This window comes from Vicia villosa, linkage group LG5 (genome assembly GCF_029867415.1).
Source record: "Vicia villosa cultivar HV-30 ecotype Madison, WI linkage group LG5, Vvil1.0, whole genome shotgun sequence".
NCBI classification, from domain to species: Eukaryota; Viridiplantae; Streptophyta; class Magnoliopsida; order Fabales; family Fabaceae; genus Vicia; species Vicia villosa.
The window spans coordinates 19,311,932-19,337,618 of NC_081184.1; the positions used below are offsets into that span (position 1 = coordinate 19,311,932).

At 35.8% G+C, this 25,687-nt stretch overlaps 2 protein-coding genes across 2 annotated transcripts; both read left to right on the forward strand.

Annotated features, from left to right (window-relative positions):
- The first annotated feature begins 534 nt into the window (after positions 1-534).
- LOC131604325 (uncharacterized) lies at positions 535-2,947 on the forward strand. The gene is made up of 10 exons (XM_058876771.1): positions 535-687; positions 792-1,059; positions 1,159-1,377; positions 1,492-1,582; positions 1,670-1,796; positions 1,913-2,016; positions 2,104-2,224; positions 2,312-2,482; positions 2,591-2,650; positions 2,732-2,947. Exons 1-10 carry the CDS (start codon positions 535-537, stop codon positions 2,945-2,947), a joined length of 1,530 nt encoding a protein of 509 aa, XP_058732754.1.
- A 2,622-nt stretch (positions 2,948-5,569) lies between these two features.
- On the forward strand, positions 5,570-13,391 carry LOC131604326 (uncharacterized). Its single transcript, XM_058876772.1, has 14 exons — positions 5,570-6,138; positions 6,361-6,516; positions 7,295-7,438; positions 7,515-7,717; positions 7,854-7,943; positions 8,040-8,201; positions 8,271-8,481; positions 8,708-9,134; positions 9,171-9,621; positions 9,720-10,341; positions 10,417-10,922; positions 11,488-11,754; positions 11,844-12,727; positions 12,762-13,391. Exons 1-14 carry the CDS (start codon positions 5,570-5,572, stop codon positions 13,389-13,391), a joined length of 5,322 nt encoding a protein of 1,773 aa, XP_058732755.1.
- The last annotated feature ends 12,296 nt before the right edge of the window (positions 13,392-25,687 follow it).

The following is a 25,687-nucleotide window of genomic DNA, read 5'->3' on the forward strand; positions in this document are numbered from 1 at the left end:
CCATAAAGTTAGTACTAACATTTGGACTCTTCTCATTGTCATTTCCCTCCCAAAAAATTTGATATCTTACTCCTCTGCTCCGCTCACTTTTCATTTAGACAAAAAAAGGACAAACCCAAAGCACAAACGTTTGGCTACTCTGCTCTGCTCGGTTTAACTTTGTCCGCCGTTTCCATACTTCTCCGCGTGTTCCCTTCCTCAGGTATGAATGCTTCAACGTTCTCTTAGCTTTCGTTTGTCTGTTACAATTGTTTTTGAAGGAGAGTACAACCGGTGTTTCTACAAAGAACATCATAGTTTTCCTTTCTCAAATGGTGTTTCTACTGCATTTCATTCTCCGAGCAACATATATTTGATGCTACAACACATATTCGTTACTTTTATGTTTTATGTACTCTGTGTTTTATGTTTTATGGCTGCAAGATATAGTTTTTCTCTCATTTTAATCATACTCATCCTCTGAACTGGAAAAAAGTCTATAAACTATGCTCTGGAAGTTTTTCTTTTATCTCTTTTATCTTATACTTTCCATCTATGGCAGCGAAAATGTCAAGACCTCCCATTTTTATTCAAGATTTGGTGAAGGGAAATCAGGTCTGGAAAATGCACATTAGGGTGGTTGATTTGTGGGTTGTTAGTGAGAAAAATGGGAAACAACACCTTGAGTTGGTTATAGTGGATGAAAAGGTTGCATTTTTATCAACTTTTTAACATTTTCAGTATTTAAATGCCTTTTTTCATTTGCATCATTTTCTTACTTCTTGCTAAAGTATTGTGCAACCTTTAAACAGGGTGACAAGATTCATGTCACCACTTGGGGGAGAGACTTCCAAGATTGGATTGAAGTGGTCAAGGAGCATGAAACGTATTACCTTTATAATGGAGAGCCAGTTGACAATGATGGCCCTTTCAAAGTCTGTTTTAACCCACTTAAACTCATTTTTAATGGAGGGACTACCATGTCAAAAGTGGATTTACCAGAAATACCATCTCACAGCTACACTTTTCACCCTATTGAGAGATTTCTCAAAGGAGACTTCAAGCATGACATGCTGTATGGTAGGATACCAATTTCAACTCTTTACTTTCTATTATTTACTTCAATCCATAGACATGAATATATTCACTTTGATTAAGAATGCATATTATACTTTTCAGATGTCATTGGTGTATTACAAGATGTTGTGAAAACCCAGCAAGCAGGTGGCGGTAGGAAATCTTGCGTCAATCTCACTTTGCGTGATGTAGAAGGCAATGTGATTGAACTGGTGTTATGGCAGGATTACGCCAAACAGTTTGTAACCTACACTACCCCTAACAACTTTGTCGGTCCTACTATAATTGTTTTGACACATTCATGGTGCAAGACTAATGCAGGTATTATAAGTAGACTTTTTGTGTTAGGGGTATATAGTGGATTTTTTTTTTATTCCTTTTATTGATGCATGTTGTTCCATATTTACAAATAATTTACAACACTTTATATTTCAGTTTCCGGTTTACCATGTCTTTCGAACGCATGGAGCGGTTCTAAACTTTACATCAACTTGGAACATCCACAAGTTGATGAATTCAAAGCTAGGTAATATGCTATTAATCCCTAAGAAAGATAGAACTATGTGCAATTTGTTACAACCATTAATCTTGCTTTCCTATCATGATGATTCAGTTTTGGATCCAACCTACCTGTTGCTTCACAATCATTGACTTGCGATTCATCTGTTCATTCTAACAACAATTTTTGGACCAAATTGTCTGAGGTCAAGAGTATCCGCGCAGTATCTGACTTTGGAAGGGTGTGACTTTTAATACATTGTTTCAATAATTATTTCTATTTGTAGTGCTCTTCTATCACATAGCATTGTTTATAATGTTACTTAGAATGTGTTTCCTGTTTTCTTTCTTCTAACAGGACTGCTTTGCAACCACCATTGGAACTACCACCTTTTTTAATGCCTCCAGGTTTGGATGGTATTTTGAAACAAGCGGAAAAACGGATGCTGAACGCGTTACTAAGTGAGTACCATATCTTGCCCTTCCATTAATTGCGTTACATTTCTATTGTAACATTGTATTAAAACTGATTATTACGCCGTCTTTTAGGTTCAAACTTGAAGTTGAGGTGCAGTATGACAACCACACGGGGGTCTTTGTTTTTTGGGATAAGGATGTTATTCCTTATACTAATCACACTGCTACCGAATTAAGAGAAATCATGAAGAAGGTGAGTTTCAGCTACGAGTTTTGCTTTGTATTGCATTATTTCACTAAACTATGAACATGTCTACTAATGCTTTGTTGTTTACTATAGGCTGGAGAGGACAATCCTAAGATTTGGCCTACTCACCTAGATGCCCTGTTGAATAGACAAATGGTGTTTCGTATCAAATATCAATCACAATTCCGGCGATTCTCTATTGTGAAGATACTGAACGAAGACGGCCTTTACAATAAGTTTGACGCGTACCTCGCAGCGAATGAGGTTAGCAGCCATATGTCTGCCACATTATGTTTCTGATGAAATGTTCATTTCTTACACAGTGACTAAAATCATATTTATATGTACTCTTTTCCATTATGTCTTCATTAGGTAAAACCTGCTGCTGATTTGGAAATGGACACAACTTCTCCATCTCTTAATCCAAACCAAGTAGGTTTATGCCATTAGATGTACCTTATCTGATACTGCTTGGTAACTCCTTCGTAATACGGTTTTTTCTGCATATTTTAGGACACACAAACTTGCGAACAATCGAGCGTTGCTCAACCAGAAGAGGCTGCTAACCATAAGGGGAGTCCTTCCGCAAGCTGCAGTAGTACTCCTGCCAAGAGGGTCGCTACATCAACCTCGATCAATGATCTCATTCAGGCCGATGAGCTCACTCCTAAACAATCGGCTACTAAGTCCAAGAATGGAAAAAAGACAAAGCACCTCAAAAAGGACTAATATGGTGGGTTTAATATGGAAGTTTGCCTCTTTTTTGGATGCCTAACCAGCCTATAACTCTTTGTAATGTTACAAACCAACTGTTATAACAGTCTTTTGTTGGCCACTGTCAATTTGAATTAAAGCATGCCATGCCTAATGGTTCTAAACTCCTTAGCTCTTATTTATGAAACTTTTGTAATGAATCTTATTTGTCTAATGCCTAATGTTATCTGCTATTTAATCCATGGTATTCTAACTTATGGAAATCCACTACAAATTTAGACACTTCACTAACTTATTAATGCACCTACCATTATGAGGTTTAGATTCCACTACATTCTGTTAGCTTCATGTTTATTGTTTGCTTAACAGAAGAGGTTTTTTATTGCTTCATAATCTTTATATACATGTTATACATATAATCCTCATAGATGATAGATGGCAGCTCAATGCTTATTTTTTGGTATGTCCTATTTACCGATTTATGAGACGGAGAAGGTAGGATACAAGACTATACTGTGGCTGTATGCAATTGTACATTTATGCATTTTGTAAGAGATAGGTATCTTCATGCAATAGGACAACATGGATGAATAATATTTGCTGCATTCCATACCTTATTTAATACTCTATACAGCTGCATACCTTTATGAAAAAAGGTATATTCTGCCTAAGTTAGAGACCCGTAGCAGCTGCATGCCCTCATTGTGATACCTTGCTTATGGCCGACCTACGAATTATGAACATATCTTCATTAAGGGAATTCATATATAGCGCACCTGATAACAAGGCAGTGTTGATTTTGTTTCAATTTTTATAAGGGTGCTGCAAGTTTATAACCTACATTAATCATAGTTGTTCCCAACCATAAAATTGCAATGGTATAGCTATCAAATTGCATGCCATTGTTCGGCCTTATTGTTCACATTCAAAATGATGGAAGATACACTTATAAATTCATGTTAATGCATATTGATGCTTCTATCCCAGCAGCCTAACCCTTTAGATATATAAAAAATGTAGGTGCCTCATAAAACACCACTACATCATAACCTTTAGACCAGCCCTTCAAAAAACATATATGCATGAAAGGTAGGTTCAAAATAAAAGCTGTTGTTAAGTAAACTTTTATTAATTTCGTATGCAATTTTTTCATCTTTTATATTTAACTTTTTTATTAGACTATAACTATTTAACATTATGCCATTAAGATATTGCTACTCTCTATACTTATGATCTACCATTTGAAGGAAGTACCAAACTGAGCGGTTCTTATCTTTGTCTTTTGTGTAAAACAGCCTTTGAGGAGTGTAGGGCCTGCACATTTCCTACTAGACTGATTGATTTCTTGGGAACAGCCACCATCCCCTCCATTGTGTAGCTTGCTGCGACACAAAACCTGTGTCATTGTACAAATACCATCATTTAAGGTATAAATGGAGATTGTTGTCACTTCAACCATAAATGCTTGATGCTTCTTTACACGGTAGGTCAATATGTATGCTTTAACTTTTGCTGAACATATCACTTTTACCATTTCCAATTTAATGTCTTGTCAGTTTTGCTTAGCATTTATTATGGTCTACTACTCATAGATGTTGACTAAACAAATACAATATCTCTGAGGTGCAGAGTTATATTTTAGTAATGGAGCGGATTACACAGTCATTTTGCATTTTGTTATTTCTTGCTGATTAAGAACTTTTCATTTATTAGCATTAGTATTATAACAGATTAGCAATAAAAACCTAAAAAGATATGCCTGATAGGGAATACTTATAAACAATTAAAATACCGTTTCACTTTTCATAGATGTTTTTTTATACTATGTGCAATTAAAAAAACATAATACAAAACACCATTTCACTTTAAAAAGTTGCTGATATGATGATGCTTATGGGATGCTTGTCTTCCATATGAGGACAGAATTCTCTTACTCTTGACTCCTAAACTAATCGGTTTGACAGGTAACAGTATTCTTTGATCTTAAAATATATGCAGCCAAGAACATCAATGGAACTTAATAACAGATTTGGATGTTTTGTCTATAACACCACTTACTTGCATGACATCTCTAAGCAGAACAACTATGCATCCATTGTTATACAACAAATGAATCTACCAATTTCAACTGCCCAAATATAGGATGAGTCTTTAATTTGAAATTGATAAAAAATTAATAGTGGTTGATTTACTCACCTTAGGCAGAAATGCAGAAAAGGGGCAGTTGTAGTGATGCTTATCTCATATCGGGATAACACTAAGAAGCAGAAACATGATAAGCATTCCTCTACAAATAGTCGATTTATATCATTCTGTATATAGGTCCAACCTTACAATAAATTCAGTGGGTGTAACTCATTTATGATATTCCAACCACCAAATTAGGTGTGTTTAATTTTTAAGACAATGTGCCTGTCATGAAAAGGTTATATATATGATTCTGCATTAACTCCCTTGGTACAGCAAATGCATGGTAATATGGTTTGTCAATAGAACACTATGTGCATAGTTATAGATTACTATCATGTGGATTTAAATTGCACCTACTAACTCTATTCAAATTAAATTTGGTTGACTGTTGTAGCTCTCTTTAGGTTCCAAATTATGGACCGGTTTGACAGAAAACGCAACGCGAAAATGGCACGATCAAGAAGGACAATGCTTTTGAAAGAGAATCGTTCCAAACGTCAAAAATACAGCCCTCACCAACAGTTTCCTCTCGAGGCAACTATTAACACTACAATGTCATTCACGCCGAGGCAACCTCTGTCCGAATTGACTCCATCCTTTCAAAACAGTACTACAACAACGAGAATTGATGGACAGTCACAACATTTGAGTGTAGATATTGAAGGTTCGGGACCGAGCGCAACAAGACACGCCTTTAAAACAAATATAAGGTCCCGAGGGATAGATACATTAGCAACAAATCTATTTTCAAAATTTGCATCCAGCTCTACGACGAGTGAAAATGCGGGATGTACTCCTTCCTCATTAAAAGCTAATCAAAAACGGTGTCCGGATGAAAACTTCGTCGGTGAAGGTGGAGGTTCTTCTACGATACACATGTTAGTGCAATCCCTATGTATTTCACACCAACTTATTTACCAACTTAGTGCAATCCCTTACTTGCTTATCAAGATAACACATTTAACAATTTATTTAACTGTGCTATTGTTGTCTGTTCATATAACTTGTGTGACAAGGTAAGCTTGAAACAAATGACTCATGGTTCATATGTGGAACACATGCCCCATGGAAGTGGAAAGTTTTTTGGTTAACTACAATTGTTTACACTGGGCCTCAACATATACCACCATTGATTCAATGTGTGTAGGCCTAAGAATTACATCACTGTCGATTAGGTTATCTTGAAAGTTGATTACATCACTGTTTTTTTAAGGTTTCCATGTTGATTTTGTTAACAGATTACCACAAATTCCCAGACCGGTGAGAGGTAGGCCTAAGAATCACTACGGAGTTCCAAATATGGCTATGAACTTAACCAGAAAGTTTCCTATACTTGAAAGAGAGGAAGGGCATCACACGGTGAATCTGAACCTTGGTTACACCGGTCAAATAAGGTACATAAGTAGCTTGACGTTTATAAACGATGTTGCTTCCCACCTTACCTGAAGTAATATTAAACTTATTTCATAGTTACACCTTAACATTATTTGTCTTTCATTGTTTAATCCATGCTCTTTTATACGAGGCAGTAATCAAACAACGGCAGAACAACAACCGTGCCATACAAACCACACGTCGCATGCAATAGCACAGCCGAGGTACGGGAAATTCGCAACACCTTCATGTTTACAACTATTTTTTAAGAGTTTTGGGCCAACAGAGTTATTTTATTTTCAACTACCTGTTCATATTCAATAAATTAGGTATCCGAAATAGATAATAAGTTGTTGCTTGGTCTAGAGACACCTCAATTAATACTTGGTGCGAAACTGCTTATAATTTCACTTGGTTTGGCTGACTATAAATTCACATTTGTACCTAACAAAATCACTAGGTATTCTTAATTAGTTCAAAACAATTATAACAGTGTAGGTAAAATGAGTTGACTATGAAGTTTCAGATCATGCATGACAGTAAAGTGATAGAAGAGCACACATTTAGATACCTCATGGTAGCCTTCAATTTAAACAAGAACACATGTCTGAACCTCAGCCTGTTTGAGGTCTTGAATCCATATGAATTATGTGTAGGAATCCATTATATAATTCTGTTATTCAATAAGTTCTTAATCAGATATGATTATTATATGGATATGTGATTTTATGCTCCCAAACGACGTAGAGGCCGGCCAAGTAACTAACTATAAAAGTAACTAACTAAACTTGATATCAGTTGTGTTTATGCTCCCAAACGACGTAGAGGCCGGCCAAGAAAACATATGCGTGATCCAGAGTCAGGACTGAATTTGAATACACAGCGACCAACACAAACCAGTAGTCGGCTGCACCCCATTCCAAATGATACACCCGGACCAAGGTACGAAACATAATGTCCTTCATTTTATACAATGCCTACTGTATAAGTATAACTGATGCATCCATTGTTTCGACAGTAATGTCATTAACACACCGCGCCCTGCTCGGCAAATAGAAGAGATATCCAAGAATCATGTTTCTCACGAGGTCACGCAAATGTCACAGTCCACGCCCAATCACCAACGCAGAACCGAGCCAACATGTCCTATTTTTACACCTACGGTTAATATGGATTTTAATACTGACTCCGACGACGACAGCGACTACGACCCGTTTGCAGGTATGCTTGATACGTGTTCTATCACTCTGATTGTATAAGGTTAATCCATTTAACCAAGTAACTGTGAATATGAAAGCCAATTTCAATTAAACGCCATTGTCTCTTTTTAATAAATTCTGCTGTATGTTTATTACAGCATACCTATCCGACGAGGAAAACTTTTCTGAATCAGAAGATCTTGAAGCGCCTTTTACAATCAATGACAATGCAACTGGACATTCAGAGGGTAAATTGACCTTCTCTGGCACATGTTTACCATTACTACCAAACATTACCCATTTATAATCCTTTTCTAAATTTCCCAAATTCTATGCTTATGTAGAATATTACGATATCGGTTCCCCACTTATCGAATGTTGTTATTGCAAAGCAAGGATGTGGTATCAGGAAAGGATGCACAAAAGTACACATTCAGCTAACCCAAAGTTTATGATGTGTTGTGGTAACGGCAAGGTTGAATTACCAATGCTAAGACAACCTCCCGATATACTTGCAAAACTTTTATTTGATCACGACAGTATAGTTAGCCGGAAGTTTCAACAACAAATCCGACTATACAATATGATGTTTGCATTCACATCCCCGGGAGCAAAGATAGACAATCGTTTTAACAATGGTCGCGGCCCTCCAACAATGAGGATACAAGGTCAAACGTGTCATCGAATTGGAAGTTTGCTCCCTCCTCAAGGGCAAAAGCCGAAATTTGCACAATTATATATATATGACACGGAAAATGAAGCCGAAAACCGTATGCATGGACTTAGGTAATTATCTATGAATACTCACTGTTACACATTTCTGCTTGAGTTAGTTTTTTAGTTTCATTAATACTCACTGTCACTTTTTTTTCATGAGCTATATAATCAGCCCTATGCATACTGATTATCATGTGTTTTACATTTGCGATATCATTATGCTTATGAATGCTAACTCAAGCACGTTTCCTACCAGATCATCCAACACATGACAAATTTGATGTTTTATTGACAGGAACAAAGAGAACATTGATTCTGATGTAGTAAACCAGCTGTCCAAAATGCTGTACGAATACAATCCTCACGCAAAGAGCTTTCAGATGGCGAAACAATGGTTAGCCAATGGGGAAACTCAAAATCTCAAACTACGCCTCATTTCTAACCGATCGACCGATGGAAGAGTGTATAACCAACCTACTGTGTCTGAAGTCGCGGCCTTGGTCGTTGGTGATATTGACACGGCGGAAATGCGTGATATCATTATGCAAACAAGAGGTGGGGGACTTCAAAGAATCAACGAATTGCATGCAGCTTACATGGCATACCAGTATCCTTTGATTTTTCCTTATGGTGAGGACGGTTATAGACCTGATGTAGCTCACAGGGACTTGCCTGGCAACAATAACAGCATACGAAATAGGCTCACAATTCGGGAATTCTTGGCATACCGCATTCAAAGTAGGTCCAATGAAGCTAAGACTTTATTATCTTCTAGAAGGTTGTTCCAGCAGTTTCTGGTCGATGGTTACACAATGTTAGAGTCTGAGAAACTAGAATGGTTACGTAAAAATCAACCAAAACTTCGAGTTTCCAAGTACAACTCTTTGAATGAAGAGGGAGACCAAAGTCAGGCCCAAGGGAACAGCATAGGCAAACGAGTGGTATTGCCTTCTTCCTTTGTTGGAGGACGTAGGTTTATGGATCAATTGTACTATGATGGAATGGCTATATGCAGTAAAGTTGGATTTCCTGATTTGTTTATTACCTTTACTTGTAATCCAAATTGGCCCGAGATTCAAAGAGTACTTAGACCTCTTCATTTGAAACCTCAAGATCGACCGGATATCATCTCAAGAGTCTTCAAAATCAAATTTGATCAATTGCTTACAGATTTAACCAAAAAAGGTGTTCTTGGCAAAGTACTTGCCTGTGAGTTTATTCTCCCCCTTAACTTTGATGACTTCATATTGTTTATCATTTTTAACCGTAGTTTTGAGTTTTTTTTTTTTTTGCTTTTCCAATTGTAGACATGTACACCATTGAGTTTCAAAAGAGAGGATTGCCTCATGCCCATATATTGATCTTCTTGCATCCTTCAAACAAATATCCAGGTCCAGAAGACATTGACAAGATCATTAGTGCTGAAGTGCCCGATCCCGAAACACACCCTCGGTTGTACAGTTTGGTCAAAGCTCACATGGTTCATGGTCCTTGTGGTTTGGCAAATCCCAAAACACCTTGCACGAAAGATGGAAGGTGCACCAAGTTTTACCCTAAGAAATTTCAACCTACGACGATCGTGGACCAAGAAGGGTATCCTGTTTATAGGAGAAGAGACAACAAACACACCATTGAAAAAAATGGACTCATCTTTCATAGTGGTCATGTTGTTCCTCACAATCCAAGTTTGTTGTTGAAGTACGAAGCCCACATTAACATGGAATGGTGCAACCAAAGTACTTCTATCAAATACCTCTTCAAGTATATAAACAAAGGTTCTGATAGAATTTCTGCAATCATACAAGGCCAAGATAAGAACAACGTCGACGAAATCAAACAATATTTGGATTGTCGATACATCTCCCCAAGTGAAGCATGCTGGAGGATATTTTCCTATTCTATACATGGCAGAAAGCCAGCCGTAGAAAGATTGTTTTTCCACATGGAAGGTGAAAACTCTGTGTACTACAAAGACTATGAGCAGGTTGGTGATGTGTTGCTCAAACCAAGTGTAACAGAGTCTATGTTTACAGCATGGTTCGAAGCAAACAAGACTTATGAAGAAGCAAGATTACTAACTTATGGGGACTTTGTTTCTAAATTTGTTTATCATAAAAGAAGTCGATCTTGGAAACCAAGGAAACGAGGGTATACCATTGGTCGACTCATTTGGGTTCCTCAAAGCACTGGGGAGTTGTTTTATTTAAGGATGATGCTCACTTGCAAAAAAGGCCCTTTATCCTATCAAGACATCAAGACGGTTGACGGTAAGAGACTAAAAACATTTCGAGATGCATGCTTTGCAATGGGGTTTTTACAAGATGATCGCGAATTTGTCGAGGCCATCAAAGAGGCACATCAGTGGGGTTCAGGTCATTTTTTACGCAAGCTTTTTGTTACCATGTTACTATCTTCATCGATGAATAGACCGGAACACGTTTGGAGAAAGACTTGGATGTATTTATCAGATGGCATTCTTTATGATCAACGAGTATTCGCAAGAGATCAAGGTATTTATTCTTTACTAAAAACATATTCGGTCTTTCGGTTTTTTTCATGGAGATCTATCTTCAGCCGTTTGCAAATCTATTGGATTCCCGTTTTCTACTTATTACAAACTGTTATAAGTAGAATTGCCCAACTAGGTTGCCAAAGGGTATGTTTACTATACTGATTTTATTGTAGTTACATACTAAGAGAATAGGTAATTTCACATATTGACATTTCCAGTATCATTTGGGAATTAATAATACTCTATGATTAACACTGCCATAATATTGACACAGCTCAAAAGCACATGCTAAATGCATGGAACCTCTCGACAATAGGTTCTTTCCATCAAAACTGGCAGTGGCTGCGGGAGTTTCACATATTGCAGCCACTGTTTCTTTAAAAGTTGGGACAATTGCAACTTGGCCCGTGTTTGGTTTATATCATATCTCATCTACGCAAATTTTTGCATATAGTTCATGTTTACAATCACTATTGCTTTACCAAATTTTACAAGTATTAATTCCTTTATGTTAAATAATACAAAGGTATACAGTATATACAATGTTCATGATGTCTGTTCAGAAATTTTTTCAGCATTGAAACTTTGTTTTTCTTTATTCGGTATCATAGGTCTGACGATGTGTGATGCCGAGCTAAAAGAACGAACACTCATGGCTATTGAAACACTGTTGCAAAATAATAATCGAAGTTTGAAGGACTTCAAGACCATGCCATATCCTAAAGACTATGTCGAAACCTTTACAGGAAATCGACTCCTTTATGATGAACGGCAATATGATGTTCTTGCTCAACAACAACTGTTTGAAAGTCTCTACGCTTCTCTTACAGGTAATTGCATAGTGTGTTATTGCATTTTAAAATTCATCAACGTCCTATAATCATTAACAACTCTCTTTGGAAATGTCTGTTTGATTTAGATGAACAAAGGAGCATCTTTGAGGAAATCATGACTGCTGTAGAAAAGCAAGAAGGAGGAGTTTTTTTTTTATATGGCTACGGTGGCACTGGTAAGACCTTCATGTGGAACACTCTATCAGCAGCACTTAGGTCTAAGAAAAAAATTGTTTTGCCGGTTGCTTCAAGTGGGATTGCAAGTTTGTTGTTACCAGGTGGAAGAACTGCTCATTCTAGATTTAAGATTCCTGTCCCTACTTTGGAAAATTCCATATGCAACATTGAAAAACAAGATCACCTTGCTGAGCTTCTAAAGATGACAGATCTAATCATATGGGATGAGGCTCCTATGGCTAACAAGTTTTGCTTTGAATCACTTGACAAATCCTTGAGAGATATTATGAGTGCAGACACAAATGCATCTAAAAGAGTTTTTGGAGGAAAGGTTGTTGTCTTTGGAGGTGACTTCAGACAAATTCTCCCTGTTATACCGAGAGGTACTAGATCTGATATCATTCATGCAACAATCAATGCGTCTTACATTTGGGATCATTGTAAAGTCTTGAGGCTTACAAAGAACATGCGCTTGCAAGTTGGTCAACCTACTTCTACAAATGATGAGATAAGGAGTTTTTCTGAGTGGATTTTAAAAATTGGAGATGGTACCATGTGCGAGCCAAATGATGGCTATGCTGATATTTGTATTCCAGAAGAGTTCTTAATTTCCAACTTTTCAGATCCGATTAAGGGAATTGTTGAAGATACGTACCCTGATCTCATTCATAACTATCTTGATTCCACCTATCTTCAGAGTCGTGCAATCTTAGCTTCAACAATCGAAGTAGTCGATGATATCAACCAATATATAACAAACCTTCTTCCAGGTATTCAAGTTTTTTTTCCGTTAATAATGGCAACTTTTTTTATTTCAAAATATAAACTACTGTTGGACATACATTTTATCTAAATATTCATCTTTTTCAATTGTTGTAGGAGAAGAGAAAGAATACTTTAGCAGTGATTCTATTGATAAATCTGATGCAAATAGCTTTGATGCATATGAGCACGTAACACCCGAGTTCCTAAATGCTCTTAAGACTTCGGGATTGCCTAACCATTCAATTAAGTTAAAAGTTGGTGCCACTATTATGTTAATGCGCAACTTAGACCAATCTGAAGGTTTGTGCAATGGTACCAGGCTAACTGTTACCAGGCTTGCTGCTCATGTCATTGAAGCTAAGATCATTTCTGGAAAAAATGTTGGTAACTTATTTTATATTCCTAGAATGTCTCTGTCCCCTTCACAGTCACCGTGGCCATTTAAACTGGTGAGACGCCAATTTCCAATTATTGTTTCCTTTGCCATGACTATTAACAAGTCTCAAGGCCAATCGCTTGACAATGTTGGTTTGTACTTGCCAAAAGAAGTTTTTAGTCATGGGCAATTATATGTGGCTATCTCAAGAGTGAGATCCAAAAAGGGATTAAGGATTCTTATTCATGACAAAGATAAAGAACCTATGCTCTCTACCACCAATGTTGTATTCAAAGAAGTGTTCCATAACATTTGAAGGTATGTTTTTAAAAATATAAACTTATTCTCCCATGACAACAATGCCGAAATAATTTATTTCTTTACTTCCACAGTATATGATTTTTGTGTTTCCGTGCTATTTCAGGTCCATACATCCTACTCATTTTGGATAATCATGTTGCAGCTTTGTTTCCCTTTTTATTATTCATTGCTAAATGTTTTGGAGATTCCTTTGCAGTTGTTTCTCGATTAATACATGCAAAAAAATTGTATAAACTATCAACTATCATTCATATGTTGTGACTTTATCAAAACTCATCATATTGGAACAAGGTATTAAGTTCACAAATGTTATTTTTTTTTATGTACAATTATATCATTTGAGGCTTTTTTTGTTTTTCGACAAAAAATTAAATTATTACCCGTGCGACAGCACGGGTCTCTTACTAGTATATATAATCAAATGACATTAAGGTGTCAAATTTAGTAACATGACACATCTGATAACTCTATACCACGTATATGTATAACAAAATTCATTGTTGGATTGAAAACTAACATTACATAGATCATGTCCATAAAATTTAATATAAATAAAAAAATTATTTGATATGTTAAAGAGAATGATCAAAATTAACGGTTTTATTGAAATTTTGTAAGATGTTCGTTTTTGTGCATCTTGTTGACATATCAAATGATTTCCGATTGATGTTGTTATACCCCAAAATTTGCCCACATATTTTTCAAGAAAGCTCCAATCTGAAAATTAAGGGTCTCATATAATCATGGATTTTTATTTCAACAAATGTCCTGACATATGAAATACTTAGTTTTTAGAATTTTTTTCTTATACAGTAATTTGGCTTGCAGTTGAATTTATTCTTACGCAAACACCAAATACTGTTTATTACTTCACACATGCTATTTATTTATTTACAGATAAATGGTACTGACACAATTGGTACAGAGTTAAATCTTTTTGCAGGCGCAGAATCAGGAAACTCAGACTGTACTGGTAACAGTATATATGTTATTTATTATGTCTGTGTTTTTCTAACAAGTCAAGTAAATAAACTTTCATTTTTTACAAAACAAAAACAAAAAACAACAAAAAAGAAAATTAACTTTGACTGTTGATTTTTCACTCTAACTGCTACGTCAATACCTGAACAGTCAGTTGACAGCCAAACTGCTGGCAGTACAATTCTCAGTGTTTTGTATCATCAATCAAATCAATCTTTCACAATTCAAAATTCCAAGATTTTTGTTCTAGAAGTCTTCTGAATATCACGCGATTAGCAGAGACTCAACACTGCACAAAAATCAAGTACGCTTAACTGTCTCCTACACAAACAGTCCCTAATCAGGGTTTTTCTTGTTTTTACAGGAGCAACAAGTTTTTGAGAGCTCAAATGGATTTCATACACATCCATATATCTCAAAGTACCATCATACAAATTTTCAAACTTCAATTCACTCAGACGCACCGTCAGCAGCTCAAACAGTCAACAGACGACCCGTTTGACCAAAAAAGTCAACAGACAGTCAAAAATGAAATTTTTTGTCAAAATCCATATTTTGTCAAAGGATTCATCATTTGATCATTGGATGATCATAATTCATCAAGGAAAGATCAAAAATCAACAAAACCCTAAGATTCAAAATTAGGGTTTTTGCGTGAAAAGTCAACTCAACTTTGACTGATCATAACTCTCTCATCCTTCATCCAAAAAATTCAAACCAAAGCTTGTTTTGAAGGAAATTCAATTATCTTTCAAATGCCATTGATCCCATGGTCATTGGATTCACCATTTGAAAAATATGATCAAAGACATTACAGGTCATTTTCAAAGTCAACAAAAAGACACTTTTTTCAAAAGGACACACAAGGAGCTTCAAAAATCATTTTGACATGAGACCAAAGGCATTGGTTAGAGGACTCTTTGAGGTTTCCAAAAAGTGCAAGATCTCCTTCATATGACAAAAATTGAAGGATTTACACCTTGTTGAAGTTGGCTAAATTTTGGGAAAATACATGAAATCAACATTGTTCAAAATGGCATTTTTTCCAAATGGGGCCAAGTTTTCAGCATTCAAACATCACTTCCATGTTATAATGGGCCTCCCACGACCAAGACTAAGCCCATACCTTTTTTTTATCCATTTTTGCATGATTTTATCTTATTTTAAGATTAAAATTAAAAGGAAAATGCATGGATAATGGTAGCTTAACTTCCAAGCATGACTCACCTCAAAGAATCTTCATCTTTCTGCAGAGAATTGAAGGACAAGGCAGGTGCATTGAAGGCAAGATGACTTGGTCAAGAATTCAAGCTTTTTTATATTAAAAAATGCAAAGTTTCAACAAAGGCAACTAAGGCACATCTTAGCTTCAATTCTAAGCACACATAGCTTATAAATAAGCTATCATAGTTCAGCAAACAAAGGGAGACGAGTTCAGAAGCATCCATAAGCATATAGCATACTTGTAACCACTTGTAATTTTCAAAGAAACTTGAAATTCGAATTTTAAGTTTCAGTCCATTTCAATATAAAATAAACATTCAAACATCATCTCTGAGCTACACTGAAACAATTCCAATCATTTCCAAGTCATAAACTTCACTGAATCGAGCTATATAAAGCCACGGTTTGTTCAAACTAAAACCAACTTATATCTCATAATTCACGCACATTTAACAAGATGTAGATGCATAATTGTGTTTGGTTTGAAGCTCTGGTCGTTTCTGGAGCTTCAATTGGACTTTAATGGTTGTTTGTAGCATATACCATTTTAGGGTTTGCTTAGTTCAAAATTAGGGTTCTTCATTAGGGCCAAAATTAAGCAAAATTAAGGACATGGTTAAACTCAGCGGAACAAGACGAATCGAATGGTACCATTGCGCCAAATTTATTTGCTTGTTTACCCTTATTCGTTATTTTGCAGATTTAGGGTTCACTTATTATAGCGCTTTTTTACAAAAGCGCTGTTGAAAGCCCTGGCTGAAGGTTGAAGACGAAGACGTGTCTTCCTCCTATTGGATGGCACGCGCGCGCAGGTTTTAAATTTCCCACTAATTCTGTGTTTTGCAGGCGCGTCATAAGCCATGTGCCTCAATTTCTGGACCACTTGATTTCATTTAATGAATCATCTAACGCTTCAGATCATGCGTGCACACCATGCTCCCTCAATAAAACCACACAGGATCAGTATCCTTTTTATTTCTATTTTATTTTCTATTTTATTTTAATTTCTTTGTTAAATTAATTAAAAATAGTTTTAAAAATCCAAAAAATACACAAAAAATATTTTTAGACTTCTAAAATAATATATTATTTTCTGAAATAAAAATATTTTATTTTTCTTCAAAATTTCAATATTTTGCATAATTAATTAGTATATATTTATATATTTACTTTTTTATTATTCTAACCAATCAAAAAATCATAAAAAAATTGTTCTTTGTGTTAAATATTGTTTATATATTATAAACTAATTTTGTGCATATTTTGAATAATTTTCTCTTTAAGTTTTAATTATTTATATAATTATTTGCATAATTATGTATTAATTAACTTAATCAATTTCAAATCAATTTCAAAAATTCCAAAAAAATTAGTTTTGTTTTAAAATTAATTGACAAATATTTTGTACATATTTTGAACTTAATTTCTAGGGTTAAATCTATTTTCATCTTTTTCTTCATTTTAATTTAGTTAATCATGCATTAATTATAATTAAAATCAATCATAAAAAATCCAAAAACATGCCTTTTATTTTTCTTGCAATTTAAAATTCCTAGATAAATGTATAGGATGTCAAATTCATGTAAATAGGCTAGTTTACATTTCCCGCACAATCGATGTAATAGCGTAGATTTACTTTCCGCACTTTACATTTCCGCATTTTAATTTCCAGCACATATAAACTGCGTGTATGTCAAAGATAAAATTGAACCGTTAGATCACTAACTTCAAAGATAAATATCTGAATTCAATCACAATCACACTTGCACCTCTTCAGGTAATCCCTTCTCATTCCTTTCAAAATCAAAGTCAAAATTCCACTGTTTTGAGTACAAAATCGAACCTTGCTTTTATATCCGATGAAAGGATAGATTTTTAAAGGAAATAGGATAAAGACCTTACAACTCAGGGTAAACCTCCTAGTTTGCTTGCTCAAATCAAAACAAACAAAATTCTCATACACTGTTGATTTTTCAAAACTTTCAAAAAAAGACAATACTTTGTATACATCCAAACACGGGTTATTACAAAGTTAACGTTCTTTTCAAAACATCTTTCGAAAGATAAACAAGCATTTTGTATACATCCACACACGGATCATTACAAAATTCAAATTACAAAGGTATTTGAAACCACATATGAGCAATTTCAGAGCAATTGAAAAGTGATCGAAAAACAAGTGAGCTAAGCAAACTTAAGAGCCCATGGATAACCATGGATACAAAGGGTGCTAACACCTTCCCTTTGTATAACCTACCCCCTTACCCAGAATTTCTTAAAGGTCTTTTTTCTGTTTCTTTTATAAACCTTTCCTTAATTGGATAAAATAAAAGGTCGGTGGCGACTCTGTGAATTTTCAAAAAAATGCGAAAGCATTAAGCGACAAAAAAGAGTCAGTTCACGTATCTCTACAGATCAGAGGTATGGCCCGGTATTAAAAAAAATCGGAGGTCCACAGAACTGGCGACTCTGCTGGGGAAATACTTTCAAAAACAAAATGTTTTCAAAAGGGGTTACCTTAAGAGAATAGATCACTTCGATGTTTTCAATTGATTGACTTGATTGCTCTATTTTTCAAAGGCTTGCTTGGGTATTTTGCTTGTGTGAAAGATTCTAACCCGAATCTCGAGATACCTTAAGTATATGACATTAGACCAAGGAAACTGTACGGCATGTACCGATACGGTTGATCTGGTAGTCATCGTTAGTGCGACACTTTGGTTTATACTGATGTCCCTTGAAATCGATCAAGGAGTATATTAGGCTTCCGAAATGTCATTAAACACTAATTTGTCTTAGAACCTTTTAGTTGAACTTGACTTGTGGCCTTTTAAGTGGCTAGCTTTGAAATTGATCGAAGTTAGTTATCCTCGAGGAATATTTTGATCGGCCGCTCGAGCGCCGTATTGAGATGTTACTTCCAAGGATCATAGAACCCGAATCCAATTCTAGGACAGGTTTTAACCAACACAACTTCAGTGGGGAGGGTATCACCTATCAGCTCCATGCAAGCCTTTAAACCTAAGGCTATTGTTTGATTTATTTTTGTATGCCACATGTTTGCATCATAAGCATATCATTTTTGCACCAAACACTTCAAGGATCAAAGAGTTTACCTTTGTTTTTGCAGGTAATGGCTCCCGCCACCAAAGATTACATCCGAATCAACATCTCAACGGTACCATCTGAACTAAAAGACTTAGTGTCAGAATTCCCCAGGAATGTTCAATTCACTGAAAAGCATGGTCACCTACTCCATTTGGTTACCTCAAAATTTGAAAAAGACATGATACGGGTCCTGTTCCAGTTCTTTGACCCTGAACCTCATTGCTTTACCTTTCCTGATTACCAGTTGGTACCCACTTTGGAAGAATTCTCTGAACTAATGGGATTGCCTGTTCAAAATCAATTACCTTTCACTGGTTTAGAAAGGATTCCAAAACCTGAAGTCATTGCTGCTGCTTTACATCTGCGGAAATCAGAAATCGAGTCCAATTGGGAAACAAAAAGTGGAGTTAAGGGTTTGCTTGCCAAGTTCTTGTTGGAAAAGGCTCGACTACTGCTAGAAAACAAAAGTTATCCAGCTTTTGAGGAAGTTATGGCACTTTTGATCTATGGGTTGGTTTTATTCCCTAATCCCGACCAGTTCATAAGTGTACACATCATCAACCTTTTCCTAATCCGTAACCCGGTACCAACCTTGCTGGGAGACATTCTACATTCTCTACACACTCGTACCATGAAGAAACGAGGAACTCTCATGTGCTGTATACCACTACTAGCTAGGTGGTTTACATTTCATCTTCCCCGATCAGTGTTGAGAAATGAACAAAGAATGCATTGGTCTCGCAGGATTATGTCTTTGTCTCATTCAGATATCCGGTGGAACAACTTCTTTCAAAGAGACATTACTATCATTGATCATTGTGGAGAGTACCCTAATGTGCCACTCCTTGGCATCAAAGGAGGTATCACTTACAATCCCTCTTTAGCTCTACGCCAATTCGGATATGCAAGGAGCAACGGTCCTCATGACATGATTATCCATGGCATTGTGTTTGATTACGAGAATGATTCTCATAGACACCGACGAAGGTTCATACATGCATGGGGCAGTGTCTATAGAATAGAAAGCAAAACTCTGGGGCAATGGAATTCTATTCCTATGGAACCCTACCTCAGATGGGTCCGCACTCATGCTCAGAAACTCCTTATGCCATATCCTGCTGTTCTACCTGTGACTATTGAACCAGAGGTCGAAGGATATGAACCTCAAGTTATTCTACACCCGGACATGCCAACTGACCTAGAAGAGTTGCAAAAATCTTGGGTTCAACTCAAAGAGGAAAGAGACACCTTCAAATCATACTGTCGGGACTATGAGAGAAGGATATTGGAGCTCACCGGACAGCTTCAAGAAGAACAGCTGTAACACCCCAATTCTACCCACGAAATTTAAATAAAATCAGAGTTTAAAAATTTCTTGACTCACAAATGAGGCGTCACATATTCACTTCAACAATAAATCACTTCATCGCATTTAGCGGATACATAGCACTTTCTAAAACAGAATAACTTCTTTTATTAATAAAACAGCGGAGTCATGATTCTTAATTTTAGAATCAAGTAACATTTTAATCACATAAACAACATCATATTAATAAAGCAACTTCACTTAACATATTATCCCAATAAACCAGGATAATCACAATAAACAACAACACCATAAACATTATAAATCGTCCCCCCGAGTGCTACGTATCAGAGCGACAACCGACTCGATTAACGGCAACTAAATCTTCATACTCGAACACCTGCACGTTACCAATATAAAGGCAAGGGCGAACAAGAGAAAAGGGTGAGATATCAAATCATATAAGTGAGCGCATGATAAATTGTATATTAGGATTCATGCATATATAGTTATCACATCGCAAGTATTAATATTGCCATACTCCTCATACCTTCACTAACTCACAAATCTCACACACTTTTCATCTTACTACAAGTCACAACACGTCATATTATATATCTCATTCATTTACTTTGCAAGCCAATTCACGATACATCACATGTAGGAATCACAATTCTAGTCCTAAAACACCACCGCATATAAGTCATACATATAGTCACAAAACATTACATATAAGTCATGCATCTAGTCACAAAACATCACGTATAATTCACTTAAGACATGTTCAGTTAAGCGCATTCCCATGTATTAATATCCTTATACTATTCACAAAATCATCAATTCACATTTTCACATACATCCATCATTTAACAAGTCACGAAATACAATCACGACATAGGTACAAAACGTCACAACTATAAATCACACATGACACATGGGACATGACTCATGTATATGCATGTGGTACCAATCGGAGCTTCAGCCCCCATCACCAATTGCCCGAATCTGAGGCACAAGGCATAAGCCTTCGTCACTAATTTGCCAATCCAGGCCGTCACAAAGTATGCATATGAAATGTGACTCGACAAACAAGACAACATGGCATACTCATCACAATCACATATCGTCACGAGGCATAAGCCTATATCACAATCAATTACCATTATACAAGGTAATTCACGTCACCATAATATTTCACCTTCACTTAGTCACAAAATTATCGTCACGAATATATATACAAAATCACGTATTACCGATCATCACAAACATCCTCATGTTCCGACACATCACGACAAACATATAATTTTAAACATTAACAAAATCATCACAACATCATCATGTTTCAGTATATCACAACAAATCAACACATTGAGTCAATTCACATCAGTCTCATAATTCTCTATAAATTAGTCATTTAATCAACTCACTAACACACTGTTAACTAATCAAAATCATCCGCCTAATATTCTCTAACTAATTATATACATCCTACGTCACTACCGGTTATCTAAGTTCCGGTTAAATCCTTAATATTCACGACTTTACGAATTTTCGGGTTACACTTCCAAGTCACCAAAAACACAACTCAACCGGTTAATTCGGATACAATTCTATTCTTTACCGGTTATTCAATTCATTCGGTTAAACACTCAAGATCGTAATTTACCGATAAACCGAATAGTTAATCAAAGTTCAAGTTTATTCCAATTAAATAGGCTCATTGAAAAATAGTTCAACCATTAATTTAATCGACCGACTAATATCACAATTTCGATAAAATAACACCACCATGTTAATGTACTAATTAAACTTAGCTACCACATAAATTTTCATCAAATTCCGGACAACTAATTATACCGCTTAATGCGGCTATTTTGATCAAACGGGACTGTTTTGTATTTCATTATATTTTATAACCACCACTGTCTCATAATCTCACTATGTTCATTTATATATATTATTATATATATGTTCTCACTATGTTTATTATATATATTATTATATATACATATTATATGTTAATTATGTAGTACTGAGAAAACAAAACCGTATGAAACCGCCAGAGAAAAGAAAACATATATTATATACTGTAAGTGAATAACCACTTTCTACTATCAATGGTAACATGATACCATAAATGCATCATTCTATTTAAATAATTTTCATGGTACTGTATAGTGAGGAGTTAACAAGTATACACCATCAAGCCAAATACCTTCCATCAGACTACATTCCTTCTTATTTTTCACACGCAGAACAACAACAGTGATTCATATAAAACAGTATTTCATGGATTTCCAATTTCCAGCAACAATTTAACACAGCAAATGCAATAAATCTATACACCCAATTTTCCCACATACAATTGTTCATGAGCCCCATTATAGGAAGAGAACCCCACCCTTACCTTATCAATGGAAGCAACTCAATGGGTCTCTATTTGTATCTTCAATTTGGCATCATGGATGAAAATTTCCAAGCTTCTTCTTCTTCATTGCTTGCCTCTTTCTCCTCTATTCTTGTTTCCTCCCAAATGACAACACTACTCTTTCTCATCTCTAAAACCCTAATATAAAACCAATTGGGCTTAGTGTTTAAGTCTCCTCTTTATTATTCTCCACAACTAATTAGGCCCAATAAGTTATATAACTCAAATTAAATCAAAATATCACTTTTATTAATATTCCAACAATATAATAAATTCCAACTTCTAAATAATATTATTCTTAATATTATTATTCGACCGTCCGACTAAAATCCAACTTTTAACTTAATAAATTCAAATATGCTTCTTAAAATAACACCGACAATCCAAATTCGACCAATATATCATATTTCCGGTCTAATCTTAATTACTCAGAAAATTCTCAAAACTTCAAATATTATTCCAATAATATTTCTAATATTGAAAATATTGAAACTCTTGATTAAATATCAATCCGCTATCCTGAACTAATACCGGCTAAATCGTCTCAAAATACGAAAACTTCACTAAACACTCTGAACGTCTAGATTAAGCGAATAATCAAATTTCCGGGCGTTACAACTCTCCCCCACTTAGAATATTTTCGTCCTCGAAAATCTACTTGACAACACCATCGTAACCAAATCTCGTATCCAATTCTCAAATATCCAAAACGCGTTTGGTAACACTTCAATCACTACTTCTTCGGCACAACAATGATTCCACAAGAACACAAACACATTACTATTCTTACCAGATTCACAATAATCTTCGACCCAATGCAGCATCCTGACTCATCGCACTTATTCCAACAGTCTATCAATCCAAACATCAAGATAATTCCACTTCACAGACTTCTGACATATAGTCCTTCACTTCTTACAAGTCGTATAACAACATTGCAACGCAATGCTTCCGCTGCGCAACTCTGATAATTCTTCTTTAAGTCACTGCCTTGTTAAAACTCTGTCAACTGTATGGTTCACAAATTTTCAGTCCAACGCAGACTTTCCTTAATACTCATTTTCACATCGTTGTTTCACTTGTTACCTCCAAATCCCTCACCTTGCGACATTCACCTGCACAAAACTCACTACTCTGAATTGTTCAACATTCTCTGACTTTTCCATGGTTATATCCTTGTCAATCCCCATCAACTTAAAAGCCACTATCATTGCGATATAGCATCAATACTCTTTCCGTACTATTAAGACAGCAAGACAAGACTATAACATCCAACACGATTTTCGCCTACCATTAACAATGGATTGAGGGTGATCAGTTCCCCAATTTGTCAATCAGTGTTCGAAAACCATAGTGGAGTATAAACTATTGTTACTTCATAATAGCGTCATTTCTGAATTTTCACTCAAATCCATTAACACGTCATAATCCAATGATTCACTTTGGGTTCTTACAACTACGCAACTCCCTACTCATTATATTTCGTCGATGAGGCACCGACGTCCAAACATATTACAAAATCCGCTTCATAGTCACTTAACACCACACAATCGTCAAACGTCTTTCCATCTCCAAAATTACTTTTATACTCGTACTTCACAATTCATCTCGTCTTTAAACTCTTCATAACTCGAGAGGTGCATTCCTTCATCGAAATTCTAGTCTTGATATCACGGAGACATCAATTCTTTTTACAAGCTACGTGCGTCCTCGAGTTTCCAACTCGAACTCGCGATTCACAACTCCAAGCATCGACCACATCCGACAGTTACTTATGTAAGTTCAACATAAAGCCCACTGCAACTTCAGTACACTATCACTTTTTCAAACATCGGCATTCCATACAAAGGTTACCCGCATCGATAACTTCACAGTCCTCCATAATTCTGAACATCGCAACTCTCTAAATTCTGTCTCTCAAAATCATTCTTAACTTCACGTCGTCTTCGAATCCAGATAACCTCCAAAACTATCAACAACGCTTGCACTAACGCTTGTCGACAGCATACCAGACCATCTCTTACAACAGAAACCCCTTCGAGAAGCAAGGCTTCTCCCCCACTTATCGTCAAACCAATTCCTGAAATCAAAACAAACAAGTACCGACAGTGTTCACACACTCGTCGCGTACCAAGGAATAGACAACAATTAGACAACATTGGCCGGACAGACCGACCTGCTCTGATACCACTAATGTAACACCCCAATTCTACCCACGAAATTTAAATAAAATCAGAGTTTAAAAATTTCTTGACTCACAAATGAGGCGTCACATATTCACTTCAACAATAAATCACTTCATCGCATTTAGCGGATACATAGCACTTTCTAAAACAGAATAACTTCTTTTATTAATAAAACAGCGGAGTCATGATTCTTAATTTTAGAATCAAGTAACATTTTAATCACATAAACAACATCATATTAATAAAGCAACTTCACTTAACATATTATCCCAATAAACCAGGATAATCACAATAAACAACAACACCATAAACATTATAAATCGTCCCCCCGAGTGCTACGTATCAGAGCGACAACCGACTCGATTAACGGCAACTAAATCTTCATACTCGAACACCTGCACGTTACCAATATAAAGGCAAGGGCGAACAAGAGAAAAGGGTGAGATATCAAATCATATAAGTGAGCGCATGATAAATTGTATATTAGGATTCATGCATATATAGTTATCACATCGCAAGTATTAATATTGCCATACTCCTCATACCTTCACTAACTCACAAATCTCACACACTTTTCATCTTACTACAAGTCACAACACGTCATATTATATATCTCATTCATTTACTTTGCAAGCCAATTCACGATACATCACATGTAGGAATCACAATTCTAGTCCTAAAACACCACCGCATATAAGTCATACATATAGTCACAAAACATTACATATAAGTCATGCATCTAGTCACAAAACATCACGTATAATTCACTTAAGACATGTTCAGTTAAGCGCATTCCCATGTATTAATATCCTTATACTATTCACAAAATCATCAATTCACATTTTCACATACATCCATCATTTAACAAGTCACGAAATACAATCACGACATAGGTACAAAACGTCACAACTATAAATCACACATGACACATGGGACATGACTCATGTATATGCATGTGGTACCAATCGGAGCTTCAGCCCCCATCACCAATTGCCCGAATCTGAGGCACAAGGCATAAGCCTTCGTCACTAATTTGCCAATCCAGGCCGTCACAAAGT